This window comes from Oryctolagus cuniculus, chromosome 8, assembly GCF_964237555.1.
Source record: "Oryctolagus cuniculus chromosome 8, mOryCun1.1, whole genome shotgun sequence".
NCBI classification, from domain to species: Eukaryota; Metazoa; Chordata; class Mammalia; order Lagomorpha; family Leporidae; genus Oryctolagus; species Oryctolagus cuniculus.
Genome location: NC_091439.1, coordinates 73,944,836 through 73,961,396, shown reverse-complemented (window position 1 = coordinate 73,961,396; position 16,561 = coordinate 73,944,836). Strand labels below are relative to the sequence as shown.

The 16,561-nt window shown below is 36.9% G+C and overlaps 1 protein-coding gene across 4 annotated transcripts in view; it reads left to right on the top strand.

Moving 5' to 3' along the window:
• CCSER1 (coiled-coil serine rich protein 1) overlaps window positions 1-13,087 on the top strand; it is a 1,459,660-nt gene extending 1,446,573 nt beyond the window's left edge. For all 4 annotated transcript variants that reach the window (XM_051819560.2, XM_002716991.5, XM_051819561.2 and 1 more), the window contains one exon: window positions 9,846-13,087. In XM_051819560.2, the coding sequence (XP_051675520.2) occupies window positions 9,846-10,331 (486 nt within the window). In that variant the 3' untranslated portion in view covers window positions 10,332-13,087. The remainder of the gene's footprint in view (window positions 1-9,845) is intronic.
• Window positions 13,088-16,561: the final 3,474 nt, after the last annotated feature.

Genomic DNA, 16,561 nt, shown 5'->3' with positions numbered 1-16,561 from the left:
GTGTGCCTATTTCTTCAAACAAACACTTTATGTGGTAAAAATCAAAAGAGACTTTCGCTTTTTAAGTAGTTCTAACACTGTGCTTCCTCCATTTCCTATTTGGAGGGAAAAAATGTATTTTTAAGACCTTTTTTTAGAGTGCTGAGTGAAGTATTGCCCAACAGAAGTCATCGGAACTCTTAAGCATCCTTGGTTAGCTTGAATGAAGAGAAGTAAGCTTCTGGTTATAAAGTAAATTGAGAGTTCATCGTTGCAAAAATTAAAAGAAAAATTAGAAAGGATAGTGGAGGAAGGGTGGTGGAGAGGGATCGAGGGAGTGTAGGGTGGGAAATATTTTGTTCTTAAAATTGTACATATGAAATATATGAACATTGTTTTCTTTAAATAAGTAAATAAATAAATCAAAATGATAATACATGAAACATAATAAGGATCTTAGCACATTATACATATTCATTCAATCTTAGCTATTATAATAAATATCTGTGATAAAATGACACTTCTTAAAAATTGAAAATTGGCCGGCGCCACGACTCAATAGGATAATCCTCCACCTAGCGGCGCTGGCACACCGGGTTCTAGTCCCAGTCAGGGAGCCAGATTCTTTCCCGGTTGCCCCTCTTCCAGGCCAGCTCTCTGCTATGGCCAGGGAGTGCAGTGGAGGATGGCCCAAGTGCTTGGGCCCTGCACCCCATGGGAGACCAGGAGAAGCACCTGGCTCCTGCCTTCGCATCAGCGTGGTGCGCCGGCTGCAGCGCACCAGCAGTGGCGGCCATTGGAGGGTGAACCAATGGCAAAAGGAAGACCTTTGTCTCTGTCTCTCTCTCACTGTCCACTTTGCCTGTCCAAAAAAAATTGAAAATCATGAAACATAAAAACTATATTGATTTCAGAATGTCTAAGAATCCCTCCCTCCTCTAGATCTTTTCACCTTTAGATATCAGATAGACAAACAGATCTTGAAACTACCATCATCATCTTCTTGCATTTGTTTTGTGGTGTGTAATGATTGTTTTGTTTTGCTTGTTGAACATTCAAGGATGGCTTGGAATTTTATAAAGGAAAATAAAGCTCTTTCATCAATATAAATTATACAATTGGTATTCAATGTAATTCTACAATTGTAGGACTAGTGTCTATTGGAATTACTTTATCCAACTAACACTAAGCCTTTTGATAGACTCTAGCTTAGATTCATTATGGCCTTCATGAAAAATAGATTCAAAAATAATGTAGACAGAGTTTTATAATAAATGACCTCATTGTGTAGTAGTATTTCCCTATAAACCAAATTTCGATTTGATCACTGTCCTCTTGAAAACAGGACAAGAGAAGTTCCTTTAAGTTTTACGCTTCAGTGGGAGGGGGCTATGTACAAAATGCTTCTGATTAACCTTTCAATAAAATATATGACAATCCCAATCTTATCTTTCTTAAGAGAATTTACAAAGATCATTAGAGAAAAAAAAGAGAAGAGAATACTAAAGAGACCCTCATGGAGGTCTCCAGGACCAACGTTGCTTTCCCAGGCACATTAGCAGGGAGCCGGATCACGACCTAGAATGTGCCCCAGAGCCTCACACTGAATCTCGCGGGAGTTCAGGCACTCAGGTGACCCTACCATGTTCTCTGAGACAAAGAGCGGCTGGGACCCTCTCCAATTCTGATTCCTCTGTCAGTTTCACAGCTTTTTCTGCAAGTTTCTCCTCCAGCCAGTGTTTTTCATGAGGGGTTTTGTTTTGGTTTTGTTTGGTTAAAGTAAAAGCCAAAGAAGACTCGAGTGACAGCGGAGTCCGGTTGGGGAGAGAGCTGAGGAGGGCTTGCATAGACAACCAGCATTCTCTAGAAGCTTCTACAGGACCTGTACCCTCGCCACGTTGAAGGAGAAAGCTACCAAGATGATCATTATATTTTAATGGCAATTATTTTTTTAGTTCCCTAAATTAAGGGCAAATTAAAAAGGAGTTCAAGTTCAAAAAAAATTTTCCTTTCTGGACTGTATAAATATTAATGGAGACAGAGTAAATAAATGCCAGGCATTGTTAGGAGCAGTGGATTCTGTTTTGAACAAGTGAGGGAATGTCCTTGTGCTTAGGAAACTTATGTTCTGGTTGGCCTGAGTGTGGTTACGCGCAGTGATAAAAGTGCCTATTATTGAGAATAAATTATACAATATTCTGCATTGCATATGTTACTTACTTAACCTAGAAGTCTCATTAGTATTAAAACATGAATTCTCTCAGGAGGCAGATTTCTCAACTCCTATAGAACACTGACCAATGATCATAGTGGCGCACTTTAACATAATTAAATAGCATACCTTATTTCATTTAAACTTAAATTATAATGTTGACATTTTGTTCAGTCCTTGATATGTTTGTAAGATCCAATTCAATATTAGTCATTCTTCTAAACATGAGATCACTTTTTTATAGCTAACTATTTGGGAATTATTTCTAGTTTCTCTGATTTGACAATAAGTCATCTTGGACAACAATACTATTTTGTATTTAAAAGAAAACATGTGAGTGGCCAACATTATGGCACAGTAGGTTGATCCTCCAGCTGCAGCATCCCATATGGGCGCTGCTTCTAATCCTGGTCGCTCCTCTTCTGATCCAGCTCTCTGCTATGGTCTGGGGAAGCAGCGGCGGCCATTGGAGGGAGAACCAACGGCAAAAGGAAGACATTTCTCTCTGTCTCTCTTTCTCACTGTCCACTCTGCCTGTCAAAAAAAAAAAAAAAGAAAAAGAAAAAAAAAGAAAATGTCCCAAGTGCTTGGGCCCCCGTACCCTTGAGGGAGATGGGGAAGAAACTCTTGGCTCCTCGCTTGAGATCAGCCCAGCTCTGGCCATTGTGGCCATCTGAGGAGTGAACCAGCGGATGGAAGACCTTTCTGTCTCTTCCTCTCACTGTCTGTGACTCTGCCTCACAAATAAATAAATAGATAAAATCTTAAAAGACAAGAAAACACATGCAAAAATATCTTTTTAAGTAAAAGTAACTAATCAGGGGCTGAATTCTAACCTATGGAATGAATTATCATATGAAACTGTTTCTTGACAACATTTTTGACAATTACCATTATTTTTCAGAAATATAAGAAAATGTTTTGAACAACATGATATTGACTCAATAATTAACCAATGATTCATATATTGCTCTCTCCCACAAATTCCACTGTCATATCATGCAACTTTAATGAAAACTGGGTGATTGATATTGCTCTGATCAGATATTTTTCAATTATAAAACAATTTTTAACATAAGAAAATTCCTAAAATCAGGACTCATCTTACAGTCCATGTTTTCAACTTGACTGTAGTTCTAATGGAGTCTGTATTACCTATGGAATAATGATTTTTACAATAGCTTCACATTTAATTTTGTTATATTAGATGGTATTGCAACATATATATTGAGTTAACAATCAAGAATATTTTGAACAAGATTACTGTGTTTTGACATCCTAACAAAAGTTGTTTTTATGCAGAAAAATAAGGAAAGAAGGAAGAGTATCCTTTTAATATTAGTGAAACAAATATTTGTAATTGGATTGTCTTAGATTCTGTACTCTCTATGAACTCTAAATAGGGTACATAACCTACTTACAGAAACAACTGAATGATTGAAATAAAAGGAATTTCAGAAGCCATACAAGGCAATTAAAGATAAAAGAAATTGCAATGAGAGGCCAGTATGATTGATAGGCATTTCAGTCTGAAATAAGAAAATGAGGTTTGTTTGTTTCAAATTAGTATCATACATTTTGGGTTTTTTTCTTCTTTGTTAATGATATGTAAAATATTTTATTTTTAAAAATTAGTGTTATCATAGACTACGCTGAAGAAATTGGAGGACTATTAAATGATGAAACAAAGAACTGACTTTATTGTAATATGCACAAAGACTGATTAATCACTGTTTACCCATCCTTTTATTCTCTTCTAGGAACTCTATGTGTAGATAATAAACTAGCTTCTTGGCAACCGGAATTTGCAAAACTAATATAATTACCTGAGTTTGAGTACTTAATTCTGATATTGAGAATGATGTGGCCAGATATATGCACTGAAAATTTCCTTCAGGAATGGGATTCCAAGAGTTTCAGAAGGAATTAACATCAATTAACATTGTGATGAGGAAATTATTTACTTTTCTATAGGCTGAGGCAAACAAATCCAAAAATATGTATAGAAGAATATTTTTATATTTTGAATTAAGCAGATTGTGCCCATGTTTTCTAAACACATTATAAAATTCACAGAATTAAATATAAACTCTAATTTTAGAGATTTAGAATTGGAAGGGAACCAAATTGCTTCAAGATCTAAATTGACCATCTTGGTGTAGATGCTGTGGTGCTGGGGTTTGAAATGCTGATTCAGATGCCAGCACTGCATACTTGAATGCCTGGTTCCAATTCCTGTTACACTGTAATTCCAATCCAGTTTCTTGATAGTGCTCCTGGTAGTTACTGTATGATGGCTCACGTACATGGGTTCCTGCCACTTACATGGGAGATTTGGTGGAGGCCCTAGATCCTGCCTTGGCCTCACCTACTCTTGGCTGTTGTGGCCATTAGGGAGGTAAAGAATGTGTGGAAGATCTCTCTCTCTCTCTCTCTCTCAACAACTCTGCCTTTCAATAAAAAATAAATATTTTAGAAAAAGGAAAATTAATTATAACAGTTTATTAATTTCATTCAATGGGCTCAGAAACTGAAGCTCAAAAAAGGTTTTTTTTAATCCATAGCCACACAGCCCCAGAGTGACACAGCCAAGAGTAGAATCTTTGGCTCACAATTCAGTGTTCTTTTCGTTGTGCCAATTGTTAAACACATAAATAGAATAATTAACGTAGTAGAGGCTGTGATGTGCTTCCTAGTACTACCTCCCTTTGCTGAAACACACAAGCGCTTTCAGGGATGAATTCTTCATTTTCTCAATAGCTGAAAATATTGGCAATTATTAGCTCTCAAATAAACTTCTCTCCAAGAATTTCACTCTGCAACGTTAAAGAAAAGAAAGTGAGGAGGCTACTCTTTTGAAGTTATAGGTCTTCCTTGAGCCTACCAATTTCTAATAGCTGATACAAGAGCCCTCCCAACCACTTGGCTGAACTGTAGATGACTACAAAGAACCATCCAACTTTCAATCTCCCTATGAGATCAATTGAGGAATTTAAGTTTATATAATTGAATTTCTCCCCTCTTCCTAACTCTACTTCCTGAATTCCTCCTTAGTTGTTGATGAGAGAATATTCCCAAATAAGTTTCTCACATATATCTATCACAGAATCTGTGTTCTGGGGAATTAAACTATACCAATAAATTTAAAATTATTTAAATATTCATCCCTTATTTCAAGTCAAAATAGAAGTATTCACAGTGCTTGAGATTCTGAAAGAAGAAATTGTCACTTAACAAAGTCAAGGTCTTTTTGTTCACTTTATATTGTTACTGTGATTATTGTTGTCCGCAAGATAACTATGCTTCAAATATAATATTAGGCAATGCAGGGGCCAAGGCCATGGTGTAGTGCATAAAACAGCCACCTCCAGTGCTGGCATCCCAGATGGGCACCGGTTCATGTTCTGGCTGCTCCAGTTCTGATCCAGTTCTCTGCTATGGCCTGGGAAAACAGTAGAAGATGGCCCAAGTCCTTGGGCCCCTGCATCTGTATGGAAGATCCAGAAGAAGCTCCTGGCTCCTGGCTTTGGATCGGCTTAGCTCTGACCATTGTGGCCAGTTGGGGAGTGAACCAGTGGATGGAAGACCTTTCTCTCTCCCTCTCTATCTCTGCCTGTCCTCTCTCTGTTTAACTCTTTCGAATAAAATATGTCCTTTAAAATTATTAGGCAATGTATACAGAGTAATTCTTTCAATATTCACCATAATTGTGTATGAAGATATAAATATGAATATGGATCTTTCTGTCACTGATGAGGAAATTGGAGACTTAGGAAAGTTGTAAACTTCTGTAATTACTCAATTGGAAAGTATGATTCTGGCTCTTTCTCAAACTAGAATTTAAGCCATCTGGGGGCAAAATCCTGGTCTTTTAATGAATACTATTATTTCTCATCAGGTATATATACCACCTTGGTCTTAGTAGTGCTCAATAATAAATATTTGCTACATGAATAAATGAATCCACAGTTGGCTACAAATTTAACTCCTATGCTATAGAGTATGCCCTGTACACTCTGAATCTTGGAGTTAATGATGAACATAACAGAGAATTTAAAAAGGAAAAAAGATGTTCAAAATGTCAAAAAGCAAACTATACCAAATAAACAGCAATGGGCGATTGCCAGTTTATTTTTCTCCAAAAACTGAGAATGAGATTTCTCATTCTGTTTCTTGTTATGAGAGTCACATAGATCCTGTGAGTGTCAGATATGATACTAGAGAAATGACACTGAGGCTGATTGTGAAACTGAGTTATTTGATCCTTTTCAACATCTTTATTAAAACTGTTTATTTTTTTTTTTTTTTATCTTTTATTTAATGAATATAAATTTCCAAAGACGACTCATGGGTTACAATGGCTTCCCCCCCCATACTGTCCCTCCCACCAACAACCCTCCCCTTTCCCACTCCCTCTCCCCTTCCATTCACATCAAGATTCATTTTCGATTATCTTAATATACAGAAGATCAGCTTAGTATACCTTAAGTAAGTATTTCAACAGTTTGCTCCCACACAGAAACATAAAGTGAAAAATAATAGATGATTTTTTTAAAATGATGATGAAATCAGATCAGACCTATTGTCATGTTTAATCCCAGTGAGAGTCAAGTTGGGAATTGAAAATTTCTTTTTTTTTTTTTTTTTTTTTTTTTTTTTTTACAGAAGATCAGTTTAGTGTACATTAAGTAAAGATTTCAGTCGTTTGCACCCCCATAGAAACACAAAGTGAAATATACTGTTTGAGTACTCGTTATAGCATTAAGCCTCAGTGTACAGCACGTTAAGGACCGAGATCCTACATGAGGAGTAAGTGCACAGTGACTCCTGTTGTTGACTTTACCAATTGACACTCCTGTTTATGGCATCAGTAATCTCCCTATGCACCAGTTATGAGTTTCCAAGGCTATGGAAGCCCCTTGAGTTCTCCGACTCTTATCTTGTTTAGACACGGTCATAGTCAAAGTGGAGGTTCTCTCCTCCCTTCAGAGAAAGGCACCTCCCTCTTTGAAGACCTGTTCTTTCCACTGGGATCTCACTCACAGAGATCTTTTTGCCAGAGTGTCTTGGCTTTCCATGCCTGAAATACTCTCATGGGCTTTTCAGCCAGATCCGAGTGCCTTTAGGGCTGATTCTGAGGCCAGAGTGCTATTTAGGACATCCGCCATTCTATGAGTCTGCTGAGTATCTCACTTCCCATGTTGGATCACTCTCCCCTTTATTTATTCTATCGGTTGGTGTTAGCAGATACTAGACTTGTTTATGTGCTCCCTTTGACTCTTAGTCCTTTCATTATGATCAATTGTGAACTGAAATTGATCACTTGGAGTAGTGAGATGGCATTGGCACATGCCACCTTGATGGGATTGAATTGGAATCCCCTGGTATGTTTCCAACTCTACCAATTGGGGCAAGTCAGCCCGAGCATGTCCCAAATTATACATCTCTTCCCTCTCTTATTCCCACTCTTATGTTTAACAGGGATCACATTTCCATACCATATGTTCTCCCTGATCGGTGACAACTGACTCAACACCAAAAAGGAAACCTCCTGAAGTGAAATGGACACTATGAGAAATGGTGACTTGATCAGCATAGCTCTGACTGCTAATGGACAACTTAATACATTATCCCTCATAGTATTTTTTTTTTGTCTGTTCTACTTAATATGACTGGTTTAATTCTGTAATTATCACACAGTTATTAAAACTGTTTATTCATTTTAATGTAATATCCTATGAGGGAAAACTGATTACATAAAAAAATCAATGAACATTCACCCAAATGTAACATTAAAGTACAGGAAATGAATTCTCCACCTACCTTTGTTACTATCCCGGACAGCATCTGTGAAAACAAAAATTAAAAAGATCATCACCAAAAATGATTATGACTTGCCACCAAAAACAGCATTAATGAAAAAATTACCAGTGGTATTACCGTTATGGGTTTATGAATATCTATTTTTTCCCAAAACAAAATTTTTCTAATAATATTTTGCAAGCAGCACCCATAATATGCCTTTAACAGTTGGCTATAGATATTAAGCATGGAGTTTGTTGGTAACAGACTCAACAGTTACATAAATATGTTATGTAAGGTCGCAGAAATAGATAGAAAATATATGCTCACATTTCTAAGTACATCCAAAACCAAGAGTGTTGGAAACAATCCAAGCAGAGAGCTAGAGAAAAGTTCCTGAGCAATGAAAATTGAATCAAAACTATTTTTTCCATTTACTCCCAAGAAAGTCCATCAGGCATCTCTTATGAGTTTTGCAGTGCTCTTTAAGAAGTCATTTATTTATTTGAAAGGCAGAGTACACAGGGAGTGAGGAAGAGAAAAAGAGAAAGCTACCATTAGTTAGTTCACTCCCCAAGTAGCTGCAAAAACCAGGGTTAAACCAGGTAAATGGCTAGGAGCCAAGAGCTTCATCTAAATCTCCCACCTGGGTGCCAGTGGACCAACCACTTGGGCCATCCTCCACTGCTTTTCCCAGGCCATTAACAGGGAGTTGGATTGGAAGCAGAGCAGCTGAAACATCAACCGATGCCCATATCATATGCTGTTGTAACAGGCATTGGCTTTACCCACCATACCACAATGCCGACTCCCACATACATGCAGTTATACATGCATTTACTAGCATGGCTGTTTCTACTCCAAATGGAAAAGTTGAAATGACAAATCGGCAGTCATTTAGGGTTCCACTATAAGAAGTACATGGATAACAAGCAATAATGATGGCAGTTTGCTACAACCATCAGAGAAGGAAGGAACGGAGGGAGGGAGACCTGGGTAGTGAAATACTTGTAATCATTAAGTATAAGGACATCCTTATTAGGCCATGGTTTGGCAGGAAAGAATGCAAAGAGATCTATTTAAGTAATGATAACCTTGAAACATCCATTCCAATGACAATATTGTTCTGAATATGATTCATTTTATAAAAAATGTGATTCGTTTTCTGAAAGTTCCCATGGAAATACTGGAAGAAGGAGGGAACCGGTAGTTAATCAAGCACTCTGACTGTCCTACACTAGCGATAGGGTATGAACAAATGGTACTGTAGTTTTCCAGTGACAGAATGTACCTTAAAAGCCTTGTGAGAACTGAATATATAGGGTCACTAGCCGAGTGCCTGACATATAATACACAGTTCATGAATATCATGTATTGTTATGACCAACAGATAAACTTTATTTATTAAAGATTCATTAACTGCTTAACACGTGTGGAGCGATGTGTTTAGGAGAATAGATTGGATACTAAGACAACTGGCTGGCCTGAGGCTGCATTTTGACAGAACAGTAGCAAGGACTGACCATTAAGGGGTATGAGGAAAAACAAGAAGACAAAAATAATGTTCAATGGGTGGTGGAACCTACATACCTGAGCCATCACCTTCTGCCTTGCAGACTGTGCATCACCAGGAAGGTGACATTGAGAGGGGAGCTGAGACTTCCACACAGTCACTTGGCACAGGATCCAGGATCCTCGCCAGCCAGTGTCTTAACCTCTGTGCCAGAAGCGCCCTAGACTTATCTTTTAGTCCGATTTTCCACAAAAGTTTTGAAGTCCTTCCATGTCTTTGCTTTGAATGTGATTTACAACTATCCTTTAAAAGAGATCTTCTCTCTGTGTCTTACCCTAGGTTACCTATCGAAATCGAGTTGTGAGCCAAAGCCTCAGCACAAGGGACAGAAAAGCAATGCATACTCCCACCGAGGACCGTTTTAGATACTCAGCGGCCGACCAGAGCAGCCCCTACAAAAGCAAAGCCTGTCAGCTCTCAAGTGTATGTCTCAGTAATTTCATGAAGGACAAGGAACTGGCTGATGTTATCAAACACTCAAGAGGCTCTTACGATACCCTCCCGTCAGAGGTCGCACAGAACTTACGGGCCACCAGTGGGCAGAGCCCTCTGAAGCCAACAGCGAAGACGGAAGGGCTCGCCTCGCTCTTAGAGAAACCCAAGGACCCAACCTCTGGGGCCCGCCAGCATTCAAGCTTTACAGGCAGGTTTGGCCAGCCTCCAAGAGGGCCGATCTCTTTACACATGTACAGCAGGAACAATGTGTTCCTCCACCACACTTTACACACCGCTGAGCTGCAGACTCTGGGCCAGCAAGATGGGTAATGAAATCGCCCAACCTGTCTCTTGGTGGGATAAAGATGGTTGGTGTTTCTCGTGCATAGTTCATATTTAAACCGTCATGTACTTTTTATTGCCTTTCAGTTTTAGTCATAAACAGATCAGTGAATTTTTTTGTTTGTTAAAGACTGAAGGTTCGAGCATGTTAATTGAATTAAGTTGAACTGCCTTGAGGATTTTACTGTAATATGTATAAATAATGGGACCATCTTGCTGGTTTATATATTCCATAATTCACTTATCTTTTATCTCCATCACTGATAGGCATTGAGGTTTCAGAAGATAATAATATTAAATAGGCTCTGTTCATTCTGTTAATGGTGTTAGGTAGAAATAGATCAGAGGAATAAATAGATAAAAGGATTGTAAAGAAGTTTAAATTATATAGTCATTAGAAGGAAGAAAATAAGAGAGATTTAAAAGTCTTATATTTGCAGGTATATGTGTTTGAGGTTGGAGCTTGCTTGCATGTAAACTAGAGATACATTTGTCTCTCTATTACATACACGCAGGCTTACCTTATGGTACTACAAAAGGGAAAGGCTTCTTTAAAAAAAATCCTTTAAACGTTTAGTTCGCACTGGTACACGAAGGATTTCAGACAGAGTAATTGCTAGCCAAATAGAGAATGACAGCTCTGATCTTTGAAAAACTTTGCTTTTAGTTTTTCTATTAATGTTAAAGTACCACGACATAGCACTGTGAGGTGGTAAAGTCAGCTGAATCTCATCATATGGTGCATAAAGCATGACATGGTACACTCCTTGAGTCACTGTCATGGCAACATCAGCCTATTTTTAAAATAGGATATTCTAAGAAAAATATTCTTTTACTTCAGTTTATATTTTTACAACGTTCATTTATTTTTTTACAATTATGTACATCAAATTTTACTTCATATACATCAACCCATATTTATAACTTTATGAACTGAAGAGCAGAAGGTCAATCTTTTGGTCATTATTATATAATACTCTGATTACGCAGTCATCAAGATTTAGAACACACAGCAAAATAAATGCATTTGTAAACACTGGCGATTTGATTTCAGAAAGAAGTCTCTAATAGTAATATTTACAACTCATTTGAAGGTGAATATCTTGTGTTGTATATGTAAGCACACATGAGCTAGGTCAATAAATCAAAATAAAATAACTTCTTTATGTTTAGTTAATAAGAGAACATTATGAATGAGTAGAAATAAATGCACAAATAAATAATTTTGAAAGGCTTGGTAGGGAATAATGGCTGCAGTTTTCCTACACAAAGATCAAAGCTGGTATCTATACTCACTGTAGGCATAGTCCACAAAAATTGAAACTGTCATTCCTACTGCATGATCTGTTTCCCTTGTATTCTCTGACAGAAAACACTGGCATGTACAAATGAGATGAATAAAGGGAAATTGGATAGCAGTTCTAGCATGGCACTTGACTACCTTGCTTAAATTAAAGCTTTGTACAAAATGCATCTACTAATGTAAAATGTAAAATGTTTTTCAGCTGTATGCTTTGGAGAAAAGCACCTCCTCCCAACTTTACTCATTGAACTTTGATAAATTTTCAAACTTTGGTAGAATTGATAGAGTAAGGAGTCTTAGTGGATATATTGTATTCGTAATTTTGATTTTCCAAAAGGAAAACACATGTGCATCAAGATAAATGGTTGCCAAATGTTTTCTTTCTTTGTGTGTTTGTAATTCTGCCAAAAGAGAACAATACGTGCTGCAATTTGCCCAACTTAATGAGACTGCTATCTAAAAACCCCATCATAGGAGCTATAATATTCATGCAGATATACATTTGGGGCTCATCAATATTTAAGATGCTAGAAGAAAAAAAAGATTATTAATTGTGAAATTTAATTTGATTTGTCCTGAAAGTTGGTGTGCGTTGCTAGAGTATTTTAAATTTGTAAATAAATAAGCATGACAAAATAATCAAGGATTTTTTCCCAGGATATGGAAAAACTATGTATCACAAATAATGTTTTTAATTTGGACTTTTGGAGTTTATAGTTTTTTTTTCCTGGAAGATAGACTTTTGAATTATACTTTGTAAAAAATAATCTATTTAAGAAAATCTGTCATTTAATAGACATTTTAAGAGATGTTTTAAACACTAGTATTTTCTTGAAAAATCTTTTTTAAAGCTGAAACATTCAAAAAGAAAACCTGGTAAACCGTTCAATTTTAAAAGGAGGGGTATTTTTTTGGAAATATCATCTTAAAGCTGTTTTGTATCAGTATTTTCAGCATTGTTATAATATTATTTGTAATACTAAGTGTAACTCAGGCCTGGAGAAGGTGTAAGCCCACGATGCTGATGTACATCAGTAACTGTGAAGCAGGGGCCCTTGTGTGCTCCTTTTGTGTGTCTACAGTAACTCATAACAGTGGCATATGGGCATTCTTTCAATGAATTGATTTCTTTGTACTAAAATCTCTAGTTTTCTAAGACAGTTCCATGTATAAAAATGATTTCTACATTTCTCCAAGGCGGTACATATCCAAAGACATGACACCAGGGGGAAAAAGTGCTTGTTTTTCTGGCGGAAGCGGTGGTCTTTTCCTTTCCTTCCTCTTTCTGTGCATGTGAATGTGTAGCTAACCTGAGTAACTCTGTAAAGTGTCTGCTGCAAATTGTCTCTTCTGAATTCAGAATGTGTTTTAAAGGACAATTAAGAAGAGATATTCCTTGATCCACCTGAAATAAACTGTTCTCATTTTTTAACTGTTGGAACATGAAGCGGTATTTCTATGAGTAGAGTCATTTTTTTTTTTTTTACTAATAAATTTAAATGCTAACAGAGTCACCACAAAACAAGCAATTATCTCCTGAAGTATTTGTGCTTCTTGGAAGCATCATTGTGTCCACATGACAGCGTGGAACTTGCTGCAGTGTGGACTGTATGAATCTATCAGTATCAACATGTTCAGGGTAGAAACTTAGAGCCACAAGATACTCAGGCTATTGATAACTACGTAAGTAAAATGGTAAGCTGGTAGTCATTGTCAAACATTTGTAGGCATATACTTAGGATGCAATATAAAATTTTTATGAAGATTTTCATGATTAATCTGAGATTTGAGCTATGTTTTACTCCTATATATTTTCCAAAATTTGATTCTAGCCATTGTCATTATTTTCTGAATGTTGAGCTCTTACTGAATTCAAAGGAAATTTTATACTTTGTTTTGTTTTTCTTTTGCCTTGTGTGTTTCAGAGATAGTAATCACTCCTCCAAAAAAAAAAAAAAAGCTAAGAATTTCTTTTTAATTATCAGGTATTTAAGGAACATGTCACTAAGATACATGATCACTAGCCTTCTCAGAAACTTTCTAGTAACTCAGCTGTTGATTTAATGTTAGGAGCAGTTTATTGAGTGATAAGTGTTATTTCTGCATCATTCATCATTGTCACCTTCCTTGCTATCAAGAATTAATAACTCACAGCAGAGAGTAACTGGAAATACTGGGCATTTATTATTCTTATAATCATCATCTTAAAATTATAATATCTTAATTATAATCTCATTATATCGCCATTTTTACTTTCAAAACTTTATATTCTAAACAACTGTCAAGTAAGGAGTACTTTAAAATGCCCCAAGACTCTCCATTGATACAAGCTTTTATGAAAGCAGAACAGAGAGGGGGTTGCGACGATTGTCATCTGTGTAACCGAATCGCACATGCTGCGTAACAAGAAGCATTTCCTCACTGAGACATCAAATCCGGTGTGGCACTGAATCAGTTATACATTTTGGTTGCCTGCTTGGATTTGACACTACTTAGGTGTTGTTATTACATCCTCTCACATATTTTCCTACACAAAGGCACACACGTATCCTTTTGTAGAAGAAATATTATAAGCATGTATGATATTCTTTGGAAACTGGCTCCTTGGAATTTAAACTTTTTCAAATGTCTTACTCATTTTCCATGTTATGTTTTGTCATATCAATGCTTGTTTATATCCAATTACATGATAGGGTTGATAGAAAATGTAAAATCATTTTGATTCTTATGAACAGCTGAACATTAATATAATATTAGTACAGTCAATCAACCAACAAAACCAAAATGCTTACTTCCTTAATAATATTCATCATCATTGCCAAATTTTTGTTTTTCATATCTTGTTCTTTGTCAAGTTCTTTTGCCAGTAGTCAGAACTACAACCACATCCATGAGCCGTTTACCTATATTACATTTGATAGTGCTAAGGACTCAGTTCTATTTCCAAGGATTCAAACCAGCAACAAAAATAAATAGATATCACCCTATAGTTGCATTACCTCTGGAAAAGGAAGAAAGCAATCGACCATTTTTATAATATGCAAATTTCCAGGGACCAGCGCTGTGACATAGTGGGTAAAGTCACCGCCTTTAGGGCCAGCATCCCTTATGGGCACCGGTTTGAGTCTCGGCTGGTCCACTCCCGATCCAGCCTTATACTATGGCCTGGGAAAGCAGTGGAAGATGTCCCAAGCCCTTGGGCCCCTGCACCCACATGGGAGACCTGGAGGAGACTCCTGGCTCCTGGCTTCAGATCGGCACAGCTCCAGCCATTGGTTTCCAATTAGGGAGTGAATCAACAGATGGAAGACCATTCTCTCTCTCTCTCTCTCTCTCTCTCTCTCCTTCTCTCTCCGTGTAATTCTAACTTTCAAATAAATAAATAAATCTTTAAAAAAATTTCCAGATGCTTCCAAAAACTTAAGGCACAATAAAACTCCTTAACTAATAGACCTAAAGATTGAATCTCTTCTATATTTCTTTATATAAATGGGATGATTTGTTTTTCTCTGGTTTAATCTAACATATTTTTCCCTCTTAAAAATTTTAAAAAGGCACCTTTCGCATATTATCATCCTTCCCAAACATTTCCTTGTTGCTTTAGAAAGCTTAGTTTTTATACCAAAATACCATAAATTGAGTCATTTAAACAGCCAATTTTATTTCTCACAGATTTGGAAGCTGAGAAGTCCAGGATCAAAATACCAGTAGAATCAGCTGCTTCTTGGTTTGCAGAAGGGAGACCTCATTGCTGTGTTTTCATATGGTAGAGGCAGGGTTCTGATTGCACCCTCTTCGTATAGTCACTTGTCTTACCACTGGGCCCTCCTGATGTCCTCTAAACCTCATTACCATCCAAAGGTTCCACCTTCAGTAATGCATGACATTGTGATAAAGACTTCAATATATAAATGGGAAAGGAGACACTTTCTATTCACAGCCTTCATTCTTAGCTGACAACAACCTGATTAGGAAGTTATTGTTGTACTCTTTCACAGATTAGATCAGAGAGGTTAGATGTTTTTCAAGGACACACAGCATGCTCATTTAATTATATTGGATTCCTTAAGCCTTGACCTTTTCATTTGTATGCTGAGTAGGCCATATCTTAAAAAAGGCAGAGCAAGCTAAGTAACATGTATTGTTTTGATTTCTTTTATTCTTAAATTTTCATTGGTATTGCTGGAGGATAAAATTTAAGCAATGTCCTGTTTTAGCAAATAAAATGTTATGCATTCAAAACCATATTATAGAAAAAATATTGATGTTTAAGTCAATAAAATAGAATTCTGAGAAGAAAGCTTTTCTATTTCAAAGTAACCTCCTAGAAATACTGATAGACTAATTTTTCTTTCCTTAAGGCTATTGGAAAAATAGTAAGAAATTATTTCATATTATATATTTTATTTTTAAAGGTTTATTTATTTATTTATGTGAAAGTCAGTTACACAGAGAGAGGAGAGGCAGAGAGGGAGAGAGAGGTCTTCCATCCACTGGTTCAATCCCCAGTTGGCTGCAACAGCCGAAGCTGAGCCTATCCGAGGCCAAGAGCCAGGAGCCAGGAGCTTCTTCTGGGTCTCCCACGCGGGTACAGGGGCCCAAGGAATTGAGCCATCTTCCACTGCTTTCCCAGGCTGTAGCAGAGAGCTGGGTTGAAAGTGCAGCAGCCTGGATTGAAACCAGAGCCCACATGGGATACCGGCACTGCAGTTGACGGCTTTACCAGCTATGTCACAGCGCCAGCCCCACCATATTATATATTTTAAAGTAAAAGTCCATTAGGGTGTCTGAGAAGAGAGGATATACACTAGATGAATCAAACAATTTATCATGTTATCTTGTTAATTCTTTCATTTTTGCAGACATTAGAATAGATATTGTTGAATTCAATATGACTGTGCTGCTGCATATACAT